The 21,156-nt window shown below is 39.1% G+C and overlaps 1 protein-coding gene across 3 annotated transcripts in view; it reads left to right on the forward strand.

Moving 5' to 3' along the window:
* Positions 1-21,156, forward strand: part of nlgn1 (neuroligin 1) — a 292,800-nt gene that overhangs the window by 106,570 nt on the left and 165,074 nt on the right. For 2 of the 3 annotated variants that reach the window (XM_025903035.1, XM_025903036.1), the window contains 2 exons: positions 11,263-11,322; positions 20,326-20,478. In XM_025903035.1, the coding sequence (XP_025758820.1) occupies positions 11,263-11,322; positions 20,326-20,478 (213 nt within the window). The remainder of the gene's footprint in view (positions 1-11,262; positions 11,323-20,325; positions 20,479-21,156) is intronic. The other variant, XM_025903037.1, reaches the window with a different exon arrangement.

Genomic DNA, 21,156 nt, shown 5'->3' on the forward strand with positions numbered 1-21,156 from the left:
CAAAAACACAAAGACTGTAGACAGCCATTGTTCCCCGGATTTGGAATATTTGACTGTGAAGTGCAGACCCGTCTACCTACCTCGCGAGTTTACTGTTGTCATGGTAACGGCCGTGTATGTACCACCCGATGCTAATGCTAACTCGGCCATGGAGGAGCTGCACAAGACAATAAGCAACCAGCAGAACTCCCATCCAAACGCAGTGCACATTATAGCGGGGGACTTCAACCATGCTGATTTAAGGTCAGTATTCCCCAGATTTGAACAGTATATTAAATGTGCAACCAGGGGGAAAAACACATTGGATAAAGCCTACAGCAACATCCAAAAAGGCTACAGAGCAACCCCTCTACCACATCTAGGTTTGTCAGACCACATGTCCATGCTGCTGATCCCTGCATACACTCCCGTTAGGAGAAGAGCCCCCCCAGTCACAAAAACTGTGAAAACCTGGCCAGAAGGTGCATCACATCAGCTGCAGGACTGTTTTGAAAACACGGACTGGAGCGTGTTTGAACATCAGGACCTCGAAGAGCACACAACATCAGTGCTCTCATATATTAACTTCTGTGTCAACAGCATCACTGTGGACAAACGTCTCCGGGTGTATTCCAACCAGAAACCCTGGATGACTAAAGAGGTCCAGGTCCTGCTGAAGCAACGTGACGCCGCTTTTAGATCCGGTGATGGTATGCAGTACAGTGCAGCCAGATCTGAGTTGAAAAGAGGCATCAGAGAAGCCAAGGCAGTGTACAAGAGAAGGATCGAAGACCACTTCAGCACCAACAACTCACGACAGGTATGGCAAGGAGTTCAGCACTTAACCAACTACAAACCTTGCAATACCACGTTGACTGAGGGCAATGCGGAGCTTGCGGAGGAGCTGAACCACTTCTTCGCACGCTTTGAGGTGAAGGGACCAGAGGCAGCAGCAGCAAAAACATCGGACAGCAGCAGCAGCCCAAGCCTCATAGTGCAGGAATATGAGGTGAGGCGCACACTGAGGGCAGTGAACCCCAGGAAGGCCGCCGGACCAGATGGGGTAACCGCAAAGGTCCTAAAAGAGTGTGCAGACCAGCTGGCTGGGGTCTTCACTAAGATCTTCAACACTTCACTGTCCCAGTCCTGCATCCCACCGTGCCTTAAGTCAGCCACAATTGTCCCACTGCCAAAGTGTACTAACATTAGCAGCCTCAACGACTACCGACCAGTTGCTCTAACACCTGTTATAATGAAGTGCTTTGAGAAACTGGTCCGACGTCACATCATGTCCTGCCTGCCACCCACACTCGACCCACTCCAGTTCGCATACAGAGCTAACAGATCAACTGAAGATGCCATTGCTACAACGCTCCACACCACCATCTCTCACCTGGAAGTGCAGGGCCGTTACGCCAGGCTGCTCTTTGTTGACTTTAGCTCTGCTTTCAATACGATACTCCCGGACAGACTAATAGTTAAACTGCTGGAAATCGGACTTCCTTCTACCACCTGCCGCTGGATCAGAGACTTCCTGTCAGACCGTGTACAGAGAGTTAGAGTGGGGCCTCATCTTTCCTCAGCCCTCAGCCTCAACACCGGCTCTCCACAAGGCTGTGTACTGAGTCCCCTACTGTACACTCTGTACACACATGACTGTGTTAGTACCCACCCAGACAACGCAGTCATCAAGTTTGCAGATGATACCACCGTGGTGGGGCTCATCTCAGGGGGAGATGAGACGGCGTACAGAGCTGAAGTTCAGAGGCTGTCAGATTGGTGTGTAGATAACAACCTGGACCTCAATACCACCAAGACAAAAGAACTGGTAGTCGACTTCAGAAGGAGGAAGTCCGAGCTGCAGCCTGTCAGCATCAACGGGGAGTGCGTGGAAAGGGTCTCCAGTTTCAAGTTTCTGGGTGTGCACATAGACACAGACCTCCAATGGAGCTCTAACACCTCTGCGGTCTTAAAGAAGGCCCAACAGCGTCTCCACTTTCTGAGAATCCTCAGAAAAATGGACCTGAAGAAGGAGCTGCTGACCGTCTTCTACCGCTGCTCCATTGAAAGTGTGCTGACATATTGCATCGGTGTATGGTTCTCCAGCTGCACCACAGCACACAGAAAGGCACTCCAGAGGGTCATCAATATGGCCCAAAAAATCATTGGACATCCTCTTCCCTCCCTGAAGGACCTGTACAGCACTCGCTGTCTCAAGAGGGCACGCAGCATCCTACGAGACTGTACACACCCAGGACACCGGGTGTTTAAGCTGCTGCCGTCTGGCAGGAGGTTCAGGCTGCTGAGGTCCCGAACAAACAGACTCAAGGACAGCTTTTACAATAGGGCAATAGCCCTGATCAATGCAAATAGCTGACCTGATTGGCTACCTCCCTGGACTTTTTTAAGGGGGAGGTAACAATGTTTAAAACAATAACAATAATAATATTTATATTTATAACAAGGTGCAATAATAATTAATGTGCAATAATAACAGTGTGCAATACACATAACACTTATTCTTCTTTTTTATTTCTAAGTTAATATACTGTGTTGTGTTGTTTGTGTTGCGTTGTGATGTGTCATATCGTGTCGTGTTGTGTTATATGTAGTGCCGACGTAGGACAGTTTTTCCAATTTCATTGTACTACTGTACTATGTATGACTGTGCAATGACAATAAAGAATTATCTTATCTTATCTTATCTTATCTTATCTTATCTTATCTTATCTTATATACTTACACAATGCAAAGGCAAGGTACTCTTTGTTTGTATGTAGACGTTATATGTTAATGAACCTATGTATATTCATGTAACCTCAATAAAAGAGCAGTGTTACGGGGGAGCGGACGAGAGCGACTGGGGTCAAGCGAAGGAACGGCGCTTGTCGTGGTTCTCTCCCTCATATATGAGTAACACAAAGAACTTTGCCTACTTGGTGTTCAGTGCTTTTGCTATGTAGTTGAATTGTCTTGAACGTTCCAGCGAATAGGTTTAAGCTACAAACCTATCACTGTTAGTAGGCTCAGTCTTCAGGAAATGTCAATCAACATGTATTACTGTCCTCTCTAGAGAGGTATAAAAAAACAGGCAAATACATCCATGAAAAGGTTTCCAGTCTTAAGACAGAAAGAAGAAATGTTACTGCAGTAAAGGTAGTTTGTTTTATAACCTGGGTTGTCTAGATCAGTGTTTTTATCAACCTTTTAAAACCACGGCACATATTTCACATTAAAAAAAATCACACAGCACACCAACAAACAAAAATGTAACAAAAAGCATATTGATAATTTTTCCCTGCGCACCTGGCATAGCGGAATTGGCTCGGTTTGTCCCCAGTATACCTTTTTTGCTTTCCTCTGACCTCTACTCATGCTATGGCCTTCATCTGGGTCAGAATTTTCTCCAGGACCCAGATCAGATTGACCACTTTTTCTTTTCAGATATTTATCTATTGCTATTACGTGCTGTGTCCTCTCACAGCACGACTATTATGTAATTTCTTCTTCTTCTTCTGTTTTACTGGCAGTTGGTAACCTATTTAATTAGAGCGGGTAGTTGTACTGCCCTCTAGTGAAAGAGAATTTAACTGTTCTGCCCATTACGCACACCGATCGCTTAGAGTACTAATCAGGTGGAACCAGATAATTTTCCACGGCACACCTATGTGCCGCGGCACAGTGGTTGGGAAACACTGGTCTAGATTATCTTACAGGAAGCATAGAGTGTCACGTCCGGTGTGGCAGACGTGTGGAGGTTGTAGAAAGGACCCAAAGGCGGCATCTCTGGTGCAGGTGAGTATTTATTTACCGGAGTGGGTACAAACAGCAATGGTGGGTGAACATGAAACGGGAAACCTAAACTGGACAGAGCTAAGAAAACAAACCTGAATGAAGATGCAGGGAGGTACGGCGAAATACACAGAGGGAGACGGAGAGACGTAGGGAGACCGAGGGGAAACTACACAGAATGACGGAGGGGACTAACGCAGACGAACCAGCAACGACTAAGACAGAAGACACGACTTAAAAACACTCATAGAACAAAGGGAGATTACACACAGGTGGGGGACACAGCTGGGAGTGATAACGTGATGAGACTAGGGAGGCAAACTGAAAACACTCACATAAGACACAGACCTTCACAATAAAACAGGAACTAATACATGCAAGGACACAGACTACGAAACGCGGACATAACAAAGGAAAACATGGCAGAACAGAATAAAACCTAAACAGAGGAAGAGCAGCACCAAAATTACAATAAAGGAAAAACACAAAATGCTGGGTCAAAGGACCCAGGATCATGACATAGAGTTACTGATACCCTCCACTGTACTGAGTAGTTACCCAGTTAGCATATGGGTAACTACTCAGTACAGTGGAGGGTAGGTAGGTATTACATATGCATATGCTTTCTTCTTGATTTCTCATTTACCCTCAATATGGAGAATGTTGTTTGAAAAGTTGGTGCCTGTGCCACCTACACATTACTGCAGAACTGTGCACATCCACACAAGCATTTCAGTAATCAGCATTTCTTGCAGAATGCATCGACTTCTTTCTTTTTGTTGTCACTGGTATTGCTTCTAATATTCACATTACTGTTACTATAATCTTTCATAGGTCTAAGATTAGAGTACACTGATTTATAAAACATTTGCTCCATTTTTTTCACTTGTGCTGGTAGAGGGAAAAACTGAAAAACTCATGAAATGATTTTCAATCCTGTCTGTCTCTTCTGCCTAATCTTACTTCATATGCTTCAGGCATAGTTCCTGCTGATGATATGGAATATTAATGCATCTTCCCCCATGAACAGACTTCCCTTTAGGTTTTCATAATTTTAGGATCTTCTGTGTTTGGACACATTTTCCCATTTGCATGACATATTTTAGTCATTTCCCAGACAGCTCGTACACATTATGTTTCACAGTCATCTGAATAAATGGCAGCTTTATTCTGTTCTCTGATGCACAACTGTTTTGATGGATAGCTTCTTCTTTCTCTCATTATAAGTAAAGTATATATATTTCAAAGCCCAAACACTTCAAATCTAACCATAAAATGTATGGACACTTTTATAGAACAAGCTGAAAAATATAACAGAATGTAACATAAGTGCCAGTTTTTATTTGTTATCATTAAAATATTTGACTGAGGAATGGGAAGTCTTTCTTCTTTGGTTCAAAGATACTAATGGTGACTGATTGTTGGAATGCAACAGTCATTATAACAGTGTTAATATTTCAACAACACTGCAATATTAACCAGTTATAAACATTAACCCAGCTATTGCACTGTGCATGTTAACATTAGGTGCTGAAACGTTAGCAATTACCCGCATCAGTCTTCTGTTATCATTAAGTTAGCAGCTAGCGGTTATGGCTAATAATAAAACAATAATGTGGGAGGGGAGGTAATGGTATCATGATCCTGTATGTCTATGAAGTTAATAGACAGTCTATGGAGCTTGAAAAGAAAATCGTCTTGACTTCTTTAAGTTGCTTGAAGACCATCTTTGAACAGAGGTGGTGGTTTACGACACTAACTGTCTGCCATCTATAATCCAGTTTTGAGATCCCTTCCCAGATGCCTTAACGCCCACTCACATTCTGGGCCATCTGACCTCAGGGTGGGGCTAGGTTTCACAGTGAGCTCACCCGAAACCTTGGCTGATTGTGACCTACACCCGTTTTCACACCTTGGCTCGTGTGACTAGGTAGAGGATCATTAGGGGTCCCTCATGGGGGGGATACTCCCACAGGGCTTAAATCTGGGACTCTCCACCATTTCACCCTAGAACTGAAGAAGCTTCTCAGATGAGAGGTGAAACATCTTAAAGCAAGTTAAAGAAGTCCAGACGCTTTTTTTTCCAAGCTCCTTAGACTACGATGACATGGATGACTGAGAACCTTCACAGACAAGTTAATAGACCGTTTCAATATAGCGGGATAACATGAATTTGATCTAAAAAGGGATTCTTCCAAAGCCCCAGATTGACCCTGAAAATTTTTTACCAACAACTAGACAAGACAGCCTATCTTACCTACTCAAATATATAATATGTATCAAATTATGTGTAGCTGTATCAAGTTTGAAATTGAAGTATTGTGACAACTCTACATCCTTAACACAATTACTTTAAAAAGAACTGAATACTGATGGTAGGTCATGGAGAAAAGTCTAGAAACCTCTCAAATGGCTCAAATTTTATTTTAAAGTTCTGTACATCTATATTTCCATAACACATCATTTTACACACAAGACTACAATAATGCAATGATAAAAAAATAAATTCAGTTCACACAAAAAAGGACTGCAGGCTTTAATGTGAGCTCTTGAGAAGAAAAGAGTAGAAACCCAAAAAGATATTTTTGGACATCAGGCTCATTGTATGACACAGTTCTAACATATCTCTAACACACCTCTGAGGTTTTACACATTCTGCTTATTTCCATGCTTCCTGAGTGATTCTCCTCATCAGAGAGTTTGCTGAAGTGCATTAAAGTCCCAGTTCTACCTTGGGGATGGATTCTGTATTTATAGTTTACAGCCTGTGGGGATTTTATCCAAGGTCAGTTGTAGATTACCTATTTGGCTCATTGAGCAGCGAGCTCTGTTAGATCCCCTTTTTAATGTGCATCGGTGATTGATTAAGCTAGTGTGTTTCTATGCCAGTAGAGGCCTTGACTGATGCATACAGAGAGCAATATATGTATGTGTGGATAGCTCTTGTGCAGAATGTGCAATCGATGCATGGACTCTCCTCACAATAATTACCTCATCCAGAAGAGGGGAAAGCCTGAGGGTTTAGTGTGTGTGTGTGTGTGTGTGTGTGTGTATCTATCATTCTTGCTTCCCAGCTGACTTTTTGAGTCATGGATTGTTGCAGTGTCAGAGAGCGTGAAACTCCTCTTCATCAGTCTCTAATCAATGCTGTTGGTGGAAGCAGGGAGATATAAGGATAGAAGGGAAAACGATGGACACAGAGAAAAAGGCACCGCAAACGTCAGAGAAAGGCAGAGGATGTAGACTGAGAGACTGAAAATCAAAGTGTAATATTTTGCTCCACTGAATGATGAAGAGAAAAAGAAAAATGAAATGTGCTGTACGGAGTTCTTTTAGGTATGAAAAGGAAACTCAGTGTCCCTTTCATACCTAAAAAAATTACAGGAACCATAAGAATATAACAGGGGGACCTTGGGTATTTCTCTAGCTTTAATTTGATAAGTGCTAATTATTGACGACCTGCTGACCAAGTTAATTGCACATATCTGTGAATATAATAATTTAAAACATGCTGAGGCCATAAGACACAAGACTTCCAAGTCCTAAACAAAGTCAGACGAACTTCATTGTAAAGGTATTATAGTGAGCTGCTGGGTTGGATAACAGTCTGGACTAATTTACCTAAGCAAATGGTAACTGATTGCATATTTCAGATAATTCATAGAGCATTTTTAATCTTTGCCCTAACACTGGTTTTCTCTGCAGAACGAGTGAGTACCAAATTTCTAAATTTCAACTTCCATCTTCAAACTTCTTTCACTGTCTTTACTGAAGTCCTGTTTAAAGCAATTAAGCTCCTTCCCTCTGAATTACACCTCTTTCACATTTACAAAGCAGCCTGTTAGTCTACCAATCTGTGCTCTTGTTTGAAAAACAAAGGGGGGCATAGTGCAGATATAAGAGAACAGCAATTTGTTAGCATGCAGCAGTAAAGGTGAAGTGATAAGAAGTAGCCACACACTGTAGAAGCTTCAACCAGCTGGTAGGATACTGGTAGGTGTCATGAACTCTTTTAACTACGGTTTTGCTGCACTGCTCCAAAAGACACATATGTGGCTAATCACACGTTACGCCAGTGTTATACTTTCCTTTGCCATATACAAGATGCAAAAGTCTGCTTGGACAAAGGTGATGCAAATTTTGTTATCAGAGGGTGAAAGAAAGACTTTACGTGGATGTATGCATGAACTCCAATTTTCTGCGACTCCACAGACCTGTCAGCACCCACACAGCAGACTAAAAGGGCACCAACTGTGAGCCCTTGTAGTCTAGTAGACTACGCACATAAGAACAAGTACACCTATGTTGCGTCTACAGTGGGGATAATCCTAGCTGTTGTGAGTTTTATTTACTTTTTTATATATATAAATACCAGTGTGAAAATATACAGGCACATTTTTCTAGATGTCTACATAGTCTACATTCCTTTCTTTTTATTGGTGTTATAATGGATTATAAATGACTCCATGGGTTACAATAGAAGTACAGTATATTTGGTTGGTTATTATCTATGGTAGGGATTAAAACAAAGGTTATCTGAAAAATGTTTGAAGTGTCACGTTCCTAGTCACTGATCAGAGCTGATGCCAGCTGAGACTTAGCCAGTATCTCTGCTTCAGTTACCCACACACATATAAAAGCACGCATACACTGGTTCAAAATAACAGGTGAGGACAGGTCGGTGTCAGGACATTCTTGTCACAGCGAAGTTCAGTATTGGCACATGATTGTTGAATGATGTCTCTCTCGTTTTCTCTCTCTCCATATGTGTGTGTGTGTGATATGACATGTCATGCAGCTGTCTTGCTCTGATCCCAACTAACCCTAAGTCAGAAAAGGTGCTCCTATAATAGCGGCACATGTGCAATCCAGAGAGCAGTCACATTGTTTTTGTCATTTTTAAAAAAAATTCTCACAGTTTTTCCAGTTGCTCAGAGCTCACAGCTTTTTATTTTTTATGTTTTTATTTATTTACTTATTGTCTTTCGATGATACTCATTTCATGTGGATGGTGTTGAAACATATTTAGTATATTCAGTGAACTGTGCCACTTAAAAGTATTTTAACAACATTCTAAAATGGATAGTTGCTTTGGTTCATGGAGACTTAAGACTAGACTAGATCTGGAAGTTAGGCTTCTACACCCTATAAATATATAAAACAGCATTTTAAATTTAAATGTCCTCTTCTAGTTTGGATATTTTTCAGTCAAAGACATATAAACACACCACTTTGTTTTGCTAATTTGATATCTATCTATATATAAAAACTAATTATGTACTTGTCTGTCCGAACATGCATTTAAATTGTAGATGCAACAGTTTGTAAAGTAACTGTAGGCTTGCTGTATATTCAAGTATTAGCATGGAGACATACATCACTCAGCGTCGTGTATGCTGAAAGGTTAACACAGATTTCTCACAACCTTTATGTATTGTTTTGTCAGTGATCTCTCTATGCGGCATACTCTATAAACAGGTGACACATCCCTAGACAGCGGCTGCTCTCTCTTTCTTAGACATTTCCCATTTCCTAAGAAGCGACTTGGTGTCTCGGTGCTTATTCAGCACATTGAAAGCACGAGTCAGCTCTCCCTTATCAAATTGCTTGTCATATTCACAAAAGAGAGCTGGGAGACTGCTGCAGGACACAATGATATGCAGTAAGCCAGCTTCCTTTTTAAAGTCATTGGAAAGAAATCAGCGAGCTTAAAATAAACCACCAAGATATTATGATGGAGGAATTATTACTCTTGGATATGAGTTACTGGCTAGAACTATCTTAACATTTTAAGTCAGTCATCTCCCATTATGGTCTATTTCATAAACATTAACAACAACTCATTTAGTGACATTTCTAGTTTAATATGAGCCATTTATTAGCGTTGACCTTATAAATAGAATAAACTGCTAGATCAGTTTTTAAAAACGGAATTGAAGTATATTTGCATAAAAGTGCCGGCTATTTGCTGCTGTGGTCAATTAAGATAGATTAAAGGACGAAAGTGGTGATTTCCTCATCTACTGATGGCAGTTTGAGGCACAACGGGCTCACATGTTGTCGATGCCATTGCACGTGTGCACAACTGTATGTGGGCGGATGTGTGTGTGTGTGTGTGTGTGTGTGTGTGTGGGTTGGGGGAGGACCGGTATGCTACTGATGCTATTCTATGTGTCATGCACCTTGACAGCTTACATTATTTTTTTGTTAAGACTGCATGTTTCTGATCTTGTTTGGAAAATATATGTATACTTTTTCCTCTCTACGTTTGTATTTGTGTGTGTGTTTGTTTGTAGGTGTGTGATTACTTTAAGCTAGCATGTGTTTTTCTCTGTGTAGGTAAACAATACTGATATTAAAATGACAAACTGTTGTTTTTATGGAGAAGCATCTAACCACTTCCCTTGACAGACAATTGCCTGATAAACTTAAACACTACACAAACACTCAGGTTGAACAAAAACAACGTTTAAAGAGTATTTAAAGAATCTACTGAAAAAAATTTGAAAAAAAAAAGTTTAATTTAATACCCTTATTGTATCTGATCAAATGTTAGATGCTTTCATACTTTACTTTTTTCTTGTATTGATTAAACAAACATACACATAATTAATCTCAATATTATTATGCCAGAGCAAAGTCATTATTGTGTTATTGCTTTATTGATACTAATAGGCAATTTGCTGTTTTTCCCCCAACTCAGTTTGTTTCCTTTAAATAAAACTGATTATTCTAAATTGTATTATGAAGATTACTATGTGTGCTTATTCATGAATTTTCAGGCTTTATGATTTATAGCATGCCTTGGCAAAAGCAATAAAATACATGGATAAAGAATAAACCAATAATCACTCAAAAAATATATATTTTTGGGGGGGTCTCCCTTCTTTCTCTCGCTGCCTTTAAAATTTTGGGATACTTTGATCATCTAAACAGGGATATGTATGGACAGATGTTTGTCTGTGTTGTGACATCAAATCACTTTTAAAATGCATTTGGGGAAGTTGTCACATGATTCTCTAGAGTGCTCTGCTCTTAAAAAACTCTGCTTCTTTTACAGTCTTTGTTTTTTTTTCTCGTCTATTCTGATCTGAACCACAATATCTGATGTGTGTAATTTATGCTACTTTATGCAATGTTTTAAAGTTTATGATCTTGAGACGTTTATCTTTAGTTCAGTCTTCATTTTCAACAGAAAACTAACATTTTTTGCTTCTTTTTTAAAGTCCCTCTTTTTTTGGTCTTTAACTTCTTAAATGAACTCATGCAGAGTAAATTCCAACATTAAACAAAGTGGACGTTGTGGTAATGTTTGCCCAGTCTGCTTGTCAATGTGAAGATTTTTCTAAAAAGAAAAAAGAAAAGAAAAAAGGGGGCTATAAAATCAGTAATGATTGAAAAAACTTTCTTTCTTTTGAGAGCATCTTTTGAAGACTGTTTGTGTTCTTGATCACCCTGTTTTCCTCCATCTTCTCCTTCTTGGTCCTATAGGTCCCCTTACAAAGAAACACAGTGATGATTTAGGTGATAGTGACCGCACGGACGACGAAGGTATTTTTTCCCCCAATGCCAAACTGATTTGCATGACAAGGGAAATCAAACTTACCCTTTCTCCTACAATTTTTATCTTCTTTGATTTTCTTACATTTCTTGTCCTTTTTTTGAAATTGATGGACATTTTCTTTTTGCTCTTTACTCGTAAACTCTCTTTTTGGGCTGGATGTGTTTTGTCCTCTTCAGCTTGATGTCTAAAATTTACATGTCTTCCACCATTCTTTGATATTAAAACTGTAACATATGTAGATTATCTGCTTGGATTTGCTGTTTCCTTTTCTTTACTTTTCTATGTTGCATCCCACCAGCAGATAGAATAACTATTAACCCTTCAGTCAGCTCTTAACACATTTTTGCATGTTTTTTGTTTTGATTTGCCTCGTTTCTAAAATATGATCATGTTCAAAAGTTTAACCGCTGGCTTACTGGCTTTCTTCTACAGTAACAGATCTATTTATGTTTTTGGCATCAAAATAACATTTGTAAATATGATAAAAATACTAGAAGAGATGTTAATATCTTTCTCAGCCGTAGTTGCTGCAAAGACTTGTGGGGTGCAATGCTGGACCTAACTTACTACCTGTTAATATGTAAAACTTACTCCCCCTACAGTGGCTACTGGATGCCAATGTCCAAAATTATTTTTGTAGGGAAAAATTGTGATTAGCTAACAGGAATGTTGGGCAGTGATACATTTAGTCAGCATTTGCAAGGAACCCATATGACATGGCATTATGTTTAAGGTTTTCACCGATGTCCTCACTGTACATAAACACTTCTATCACTTAGTAATTTTCATTGTAATGAATGTTCAGGATTTGTGAGCTGCTCACACAGCAGATTGCAATTAAAATTTAGCAAACATCTCTGTGAGACAAAGCTGCTTCTCAGGGGCAAATACCTCACTGGTGGAATTAAATCTCCCGTGAACCAGCTCTGCAAAAGGTAAGACAAGGTGAAGTGAATATTGTGGCTTAGCTGATCAGTTTTCAAAGCAGACAGACTTGTAGTTACAATGTATGTAATATACTGTCATTAATACATTTAATTTCCATTAATATCGACTTTGGTATGTAATTATTCATCGAGGTAATTAAAGACTGACATGTAGCTACATGCTTTAATTTAAAGCTCTGGAAAAATGGACCCTGACGTAAGATTTACTTTATACATTTTTTTCTGTAAATAGTATATCTTTACAGGGTTAAACAGATTCAAATCTCCTGCACTTTGGGTCACTCACTGTAATATAAAGAACTATATGGGCTAGTTATATACATTATATATAAAATCTGTGTCTGCATAGGGGCAAGATCAAGGATGCTAACCCACAGTTTCCTGCCACAATGTGCTAGTACAGAAAATTATAAAGATAAGGCTCTATAACCATATATAGTAATCAAGACATGTTAGTTAACCCATAAATATATGGCCTGGTTCTGTCAAACTCACCATGTGTTTGAAAATAAGCAACATTGCTTACCTGTTCTGCACTTATTGCCATGAATTTTCTATCTTCTATTTTCTACTCAAATGCAATAAAAATAAATTATTTTGTCCCCACGTACTGCTAATCATTTAAAGCCATTTAATCCTATAATGCAAGGTGTGTATTGTTTAAAAAAAAAAACAGACTTCAGGGTTCCAGTGAATGTCTTTTAAAAACTGCAATAACTCTTCTTTGTATTGAAATGAGTGGTGTTATGATGCTATGGCATTCCACTTGAAACCCATTAATCTCATCAGTAGAAGAAAGAAGAACCTTTGCTCAATTGCCATAAAATAAGAGACCTTTGAAAAGTCATATTAGGAATAAAATGTCTTTGATAAAACCCAGAGATAGTGTCGTATCCCCTTGAGACTGCTGCAGTGCAAATTTAATGACAGGCAGAAAGTCTTAATAAAGTGCCTCTACTGTATAATGTGACGAAGTAAACAGCAATTACATCCAAGTAAAACTCACAACCATCCAGATCCCTTTGATCTGCACCATCATGCAGTTTTTATGGGAGTTCAAACACACACACACGCACACACTTCACTAAGATTATAGAAAGTCACAAAGCTCACACAGATCTATTCAATGAATTCCATGCGAGCTTCAAGTGTTATCTCGATAAAGGATGTGAGGAAGACAAGTAATCCAGTTTAATTTACAGGGAAATATGTTTAAGAATGCCTGCATGGACACGCAGACACTCCTCTCTTTCAGGGCAACTCCAATCAGTCTGAACTCTCCCTCCCCATTTTACTTTCCACGTAGCTCTAGAGGCTTTGACCTTTGACATAGTGTTGCTTTTTATCTGCCAACTTATTGAGGACATCCCTTCACAACCCCTCCCATCCAGTATCTTGCATTTTATAATTTCTTTATATTCTCTAAAGCTTGTAATCCTTTTTGTGCTGGGAATAGAGATGTAAACAGGAAAGCCCAGAGAACTCAGGATTTGTTAGAAGCTTCTGTTTTAACATCAAATATTGCTGGAATAGTTAAGAGTCAGAATGCAGAAGTGAAGATGTTTCAAACTGTGGCATCTACTTATGGAGGCTCTAATACCTTTTTTAAGTATTATATGTTATTACCTGTGAAAGATTAACTTCCAGGGATACAGTATAGATTAGAGTGTTAGGGCCCAGAGATGTTGCTAATACCATGTAGACAATCTTGGAATAAAAGAAAAGATCATAACAATATCAACATCCTTGCCTTTCTCCATTAAGCTCATGCTTGCAAATAACGAGGCTGTTTAATATAACATTTATGAATTTAAATAAATCTTCTGGTTTCTGAATTGGGCAGCATTTTGAAAGCAGAAACCTTGGGTTTTCAGTCTGTGGCTGAGTTGTCCATCCACATCTCCTTGAGATGGGATGGACTTAAATATGTCTGTGTAGGTTCTCATGGTAGTCTTTAAGGATGACTGGATGTCTTCAGGTTTTTTGAAGACATTTTATACCTCACCCAAGAGGCGTCTTCAGTTCTCCATCCATTCATACTCTTCCACTTACCTTTATCAGGGTCACGAGGGAGGAGGCTGAAGCCTATCCCAGCTACCATAGCAACCGGTCCAGGGTGCACCCTGTCCAGGGTGTCACAAATCTGACACATGGCTAACACAGACGACCATTCGCACTCAGATTTATACCTATGGGTAATTTAGAATTGCCAATTAACCTAACCCCACTAATTACATGTCTTTGGACTGTGGGAGGCCTTCTTGCAAATCTTGGGTGGGGTGTTGCAAGCATCCCCACACAGGCACTGTTGTCTACTAGGTACTTCAGTGCTCACATGGATAACGATAGTGTAACCCCAAGAGTAGAGTTCAGTGCTGATCATGGATAGTCCATAACGGAAACCATGTTTGACCATGATTGTGTCCAAAGTGCACTTGGCAACAGGAAATGTTGGATTCTAGAGGTAGCTGATCAGTGCTGAAAAAAAACAGAACATGGCTCTGTCAAATCCATACTGGCAAACTTTGGGAGAAGTCTGATGAGGCCAGGGAACAAGACTTTCAGTCGGCTTCAAATCAATTCCGGCAAACCGTCAGGTATATATGGTTGGGATGGTGTGCTGACTTCAACTGAGGACACAAGAAATAGAAGCAGTCTTTGTGTGATGCATATGACTTCCATCACTAGGTGTGAAGTCAATCAGGTAGTTGAACTCTAATAGCCAGGCCGTTGAGATGGCTGAGCTTTTCCTAGAGTCCCTTCAGGCTCTGGATGTTGTGGAAATGAATTGGCAAAGTGTAGTGGTGGAGAACGCATTCAAGCACTTCCCTTGTCCTCTGGAGCGCGGTGGTGCTTAAAGAATACAGGGTGCAGTGCGGGGGCTGTCATTGTTGGCTATTCAGTCCATGCAGAGCAGTAGTAATAGTTTGTTTTTCATTGCTGGCAAGAAGTTGGACTCATTTCCCTTAGGTATGGGGCTCTACCAGGTCTGGCTCTTGTCATCGATTCTGTTTGTAATTTTAATGGACAATGTGTCTAGATTTAGGCAAGGGGAGGACAGTTTCAGGTGGTAGCCTCAGGATCTTATCTTGGTTTTTTGCTGTTGATGTGGTGCTCTTAGCTTCACTGGTTGATGGCCTCTAGCTTTCACAGCCATGGTTTGCAACCAAGTATTGAGCAGCTAGGATGACAGTCAGTACCCCAAAGTCTGGTTCTCATCAGAAAATGAAGGCATACCCACTTGGGGGAATGATCCACCACCCCAAGTAGAGAAGTTTAGGTATCTTTGAGTTTTAGTCATGAGTGAGAGAAGAAGGGAGTGGGAGACTGTCAGGTGGATTGGTGTAACAACTGCAATAATGGGGTAAATATAGAGCTTAATTCAAAAGCATGACCTTACTACTTGAGCTATGTTTTACATTTTTACCCTTACATTTTACCCTTTTACGCAAACTGGGTAGTGACTAAAAAAGTGATAAACAGATAGAAGTTGTGGAAATGGACATTATTGAAAAGGTTCCCTGGCCTCAACTTTAGAGATATTGACCTTAATCATTGAAAAGGAGCACAGGGTAGAGCTGCCAACTGGTAGAAGGCCCTGAAGCAGAACCAGGACAGCGTTTATCGTAGATTTAAATCCTAGTTGATTTGGGAGTGATCAATGTTTGTACTGCATATTATAATTTAGCTGAAATATGGTTTTCTAAATATAATAAAATGATTGATCACTATTTCAATATCTATTATCTACTGTTCACATACTGATTAATACATGGTAGATTGGTACATGTCTGCATTGATGCCTTCTTAACCATGCCAGTGAAGAAGTTTTTATGAACAGTTTTCACTGAATACATTTTATTAGGCAGCATTTGAATCTGTTTTTAGCACTTGGCCTCATTTTGTTTCCTGTTGGCCTTACCAGGATTCCTGTGTCTTTATTCCCTGCAGCAAAAAGCTAGAGCTAAAGAAAAAAAAATACCCCTTTTCTTCTTGTGACTGTTGTTGGTTTGATAAGTCCTGTACACTGGCACAGGGAGAGGATACCAAAGTTTTTGCAACAGCCTGGGGGCCTCTCTTAGGGTTTGCTCAGAGAAATCTAAAGCACCTGAATCTCTTTGATCATAACCTCATCCTCAAGGAAGCAATGATCTACTCCATGCTGGCATGGCACCTCTCCTCTGACAAACCCTCCCTGACCCATACTCATCCCAGGGAAGATTGAGTGGTCGAATCACTACATGATTGCATCTTATTTTCACTCATCTTCGAGCAAGCTTTCATCTTTCTGCTCACTGTGAAACACACAAACCCACACACACACACACAGACACACAGAAAAAGAGAGAGAGGACAGTTGAATGTCCCTGCCTGATTCTAGACACATTCATTGAAAATTAAGTTACAGGAATCAATATTAACTACTGATTACAATAATCATACATGTATTTGCTAGTTCAATAATCACCTCAAATACAATTTATTCACTGATGGAAAGTGGTGGGTGGTAGAAAGTGTTGAAATATGCTGAATAAATTGATAAGTAAGGGGAATGAATAGAGAGGCTGGGATTTACAAGATTTTTTTGGCTCTGAATGCTGCACTTGGCAGCCAATGAAGGTTGCCAGGAAGCCATACTGAGAGCAAGCTGGATAGCATAAACTTAAAACCTTAATATATAATGTGTTGAGTATACACTGGGAGTTGTTTTAGTCAGTAAATCCAGGTAAATTCAGGTAAATCCATCAATGTTCGAGCGTCGCTGCAGCAATTTTATCCTAACCTCACCTCATTACCACTGACCTTCAGCAAAGAACAAAAAAAGCCACACTGGATTTATATCACTTCAGCAGAATTTAATTTCTATTTTCAAGTAACACTTGAGAGGACTCATAGAAATACAAGCGACTCTAATATTACACAGCTTCCATTCTAAAGAATTATTATTATCGTAACTCTTTCCTCATCATTTTGTTTACAAACCCATGTTAACAATTACAATTAATGTTATTCGTTTTTTTTATTGTATAAAGCCCATTGGATTTCACTGTAATTCGCGGTTGTTGTAATCATCTACATCATCTTCACTTGTTGTTCATAGTCATGATGTTGGCATCATCCCTACCATCTTCACTGTTGTTGCCATTATAAAAATCCAAGCCATTCTTTTTCCCAGAATTTCAAATATTGCAGTTTTTTTCAGCACATATTTGGCACAGATGCTTTGAACCACAAGCTGTGGCGGTGTTATTAGACACTAAGAGTGAATAGTCCTGTTTGTAAGTCTGACAAAATCTGCAAAAGGAGGCAGAAGGGGTGGTGTTATCAATCACAATGCTGTCAACCAGGAAACTTCACTTTGTGTCCTGTTTCAGAGTTTTATTTAGCATTTAGTTTTTTTCTGTTTGTTTGTTTTTTTTTCATTCACTATATTTTGGTTTATACACCAAAACTACCTATTTAGTTAAAAAAAAAGATAATCATTTGGGTTAAAATATTTGCAATTTGGATTACATTTTAATGCTGCTTGTTGAAAAACAATCCTTTTGTTCCAATTAGTCAAAAACTCACAGGTTGGAAGTTGCACGTTACCTGGCCCCACTGCTGTTTTTCTAACATGATGTTGACTACATCATAACTGCCACCACAGTAACATTAATATTAGCATAATTGTTGTAATATTGTCCTTTAGTAACATCATTGTCTTGATCATAGCTATTGTGTAATATACTTGTCCTCGTTGCCATCACTGTAATAGGTAGCTATCATGATTTTTTAGCATGGTTGTTATTTGTCACTGAGATCATTTGCACCATAATAGTTTTCAGTATCATTACTATCAACACCATTAGCAATGTAAAAATTAATCGCTTTCGTAGTTTGCTATTACCGTCATCAAAACCATCTTGGCTGACACCAGCAAAAAGTATTTTTATTTCCATGATCGTCACCACTATCAAGTACATTACCATTACTGTCACTATCATGGTTGACATCATCGACATCATTGTTATACTCATTGCAATCACCATTTAACATACCCACAGCTGATTCCACTATATATCCAGTATTAATTGCCATTATCCTCATCACTGTCACTCATCACTGTCATCATCAAGGCTGTCAGTTAATTATCACTACTGCCACTGTCATGCCAACATCACTATCAGCATTATCATTACCATTGCATAACCACCATCATAAACAGAATCATATCATCACAATTACCCAGTTCATTCATTCTTATTATATGCTCGGTTTGTCTCCCCTCCTCTCCTTTTGTTAGGTTGCACATATATCTGGACTGTACAGCACCAGCACACATACGCACTTGCCATAATCTCCTGACCTTTTTTGTCAGGAGTTTCTGGAAGTGTTCCAGAGGAGAGTTATGATGTGTTGCTACATTGTGGCCAGTGCCTGCTGCGACAGAGGGAGCTGAATAGCTTTAAAAAAAAAAACCTGTAAAAGGACAGAGAATGTGAAGTGATGTAATGGTCTCTGCACTCAGGGAAACAGAAGAAAAGACAAACATAGTACAAAGACGCGCATTCAGAGAGAATTTTACCAGAGTCAGCCTGCCTTGTTTTCTTTAATCCCAATTCCTTTTGTGTGTAAGGTCATTCTGACTGTGAGTTTTCTATTGGGAGAGTCAACAATATATATATATATATATGTATGTATATATATATATATATATATATATATATATATATATATATATATATATATATATATATATATATATATATATATATATATATATATGTTGTCCTAAATTTTAGTTAAAAAAGGAGCAATAATGTTAAAATGATGCTGATGCATTGCATTTATAGGGGCACCTACAAACTATTTTCATATCAGTCTTTTAGTGTCAAGAAGTTCCATCAAAATTTATGTTTTTCTTGAGGTTTCTAATTTGCCACTCCTCTGGTTTAGAAAAGTATCTAAAAATATTGACAAAATCTGTCTTTTGTTTTCTTGGTTGGTTAACTTTTAATTCCCCATACACTCTCTCATCTCTCTCTGGATCTGATCCCTCACTGTACAACATCATTAGGATAAATGATGTGTACTGCTATATGTACTGATGGAAACAGTTAAGAAACAACATGAAAAGGCTCATCACTGAAAAACGAGATGAAAGCGGAACCTTGTTTTGAACATGGGCTGCCGCAGGTTGTTAGATCTCACCAACTCTTCACATCCATTTTGCTTACAGGCCAACCCGCATCAACACTACATCAGTGGCTAAAGGTTTACAATACAGTCACCCTTTTCTTTGACTCCATAAAACAAATTCTGGTGCAAACAGCAGGCTCACCATTCTCCTGAGCCATACCTTACATTTGCCAGGTGCAAGTACACATACTTCTTTTTTACATTAATAGATTCTCACTGCTCAAAATGTTTAAATCTGCTTTAAATCACGCTGAATTATTTTAAAAGACAAGCTTCTTATTTAGTTTTTAAATCTATCAGTCTGTGCTTATATGCATTGATATTCACAAAGTCAAGGTAAGCTTTTCACTGCAGTTAAAAAAAAAGAAGGTAAAACTACTTTATTGAATTAAAATTATGTTCCAATAAAACAATGCTTTTTCATAAAATTGTCAAACCTCATATGCTCTTTTTAATTAAATTTTCTCCCATGTTATTCTCTAAAGTTCCTCAGTATAGTGGGACATTTCAGATTGCCATTCTGGCATTTTGGACAGTCCATTGCCTGAAGGAAAATACAACTCATTAAATTAAACACATCAAATATTGTTTTTCCTTTACATCAATATGGAATTTAGATACATTGATAAACAAATGAAACAGTATACCCCAATAACAGCAGTCATATAGTGCTTTCATATTGACGAAATGTTTTGATGCCTAAAACTGACAAGGTCTCTATGTTGAAAGCCAGTGTGCCGATAGGTTGGCAAAAGCCCCCTACAAATGAAAATTTTGAAAGTGAATCCCTGACCGTCACCTTCAATATGTCATCTAATCAGTCCTTCTGCCTCTTCCACCTTCTCCTTTCCCCTCCTCTAGACATTAGGGAGAGTGGAAGCCCCAAACCAGTGATGGTTTTCATCCATGGGGGCTCCTACATGGAAGGAACTGGGAATATGTTTGATGGCAGTATCCTGGCCAGCTATGGGAACGTGATTGTCATCACTTTCAACTACAGGCTTGGCGTCCTCGGTAAGGATCCTGCAATGAGTGACCATTATTGCTGTGGTGTCATGTCTGTTCTCCCTTTATTTATGTCTTTTGTCATGTTGAGTCCATTACCTTAGCCTTAAAAAGACGAAGACCAGGGATATCTTTCTTCCTTTCTTTCTTCCCTCCTTTCTTTTTTTGGTCTGTACATTGTTCTGGCTCAAACTGGTATTTCTTGCTAATATCTGGTGTCATTTCTTTGTTGATTGATTGCGATATTTCCAAAGACTGCATTTGAGCTTTCTATGAGACACTTTCTTTTTATTCTTCCTTGACTTTGACGCTAAAGTAGGCAAGTGAAAGGCACAGTAGTACAAAATGTTTGTGCAATCCCTTTTCTGATCCTTTGCTCATCTACATATTTGTTTAAAGTGACATGTTGATTGCAGCTCTGCATAGTTTGTGCCTGGTTATCACTCTGCTGTACATCTCTTTCATATATAGTTAGTACAATGGATTTTCAGTCCCTCTTGTTTCTGGATATCTCAGTTTTCTGCCTACCCTGTCTTATTTTTTCTCATCAGAGTAATTCCTAATTCCTTTTTCCTTCTTTTAGATGTCACAGCCACATGATAGAAACAAAGGTGTGCACTGTGCTGAATGAGATTATGCTGTCATGGAATGGACCGCTTTCATTTAAATGCTCTTTTGGTTTATGGG

This window comes from Oreochromis niloticus, linkage group LG23 (assembly GCF_001858045.2).
Source record: "Oreochromis niloticus isolate F11D_XX linkage group LG23, O_niloticus_UMD_NMBU, whole genome shotgun sequence".
Taxonomy (NCBI): Eukaryota; Metazoa; Chordata; class Actinopteri; order Cichliformes; family Cichlidae; genus Oreochromis; species Oreochromis niloticus.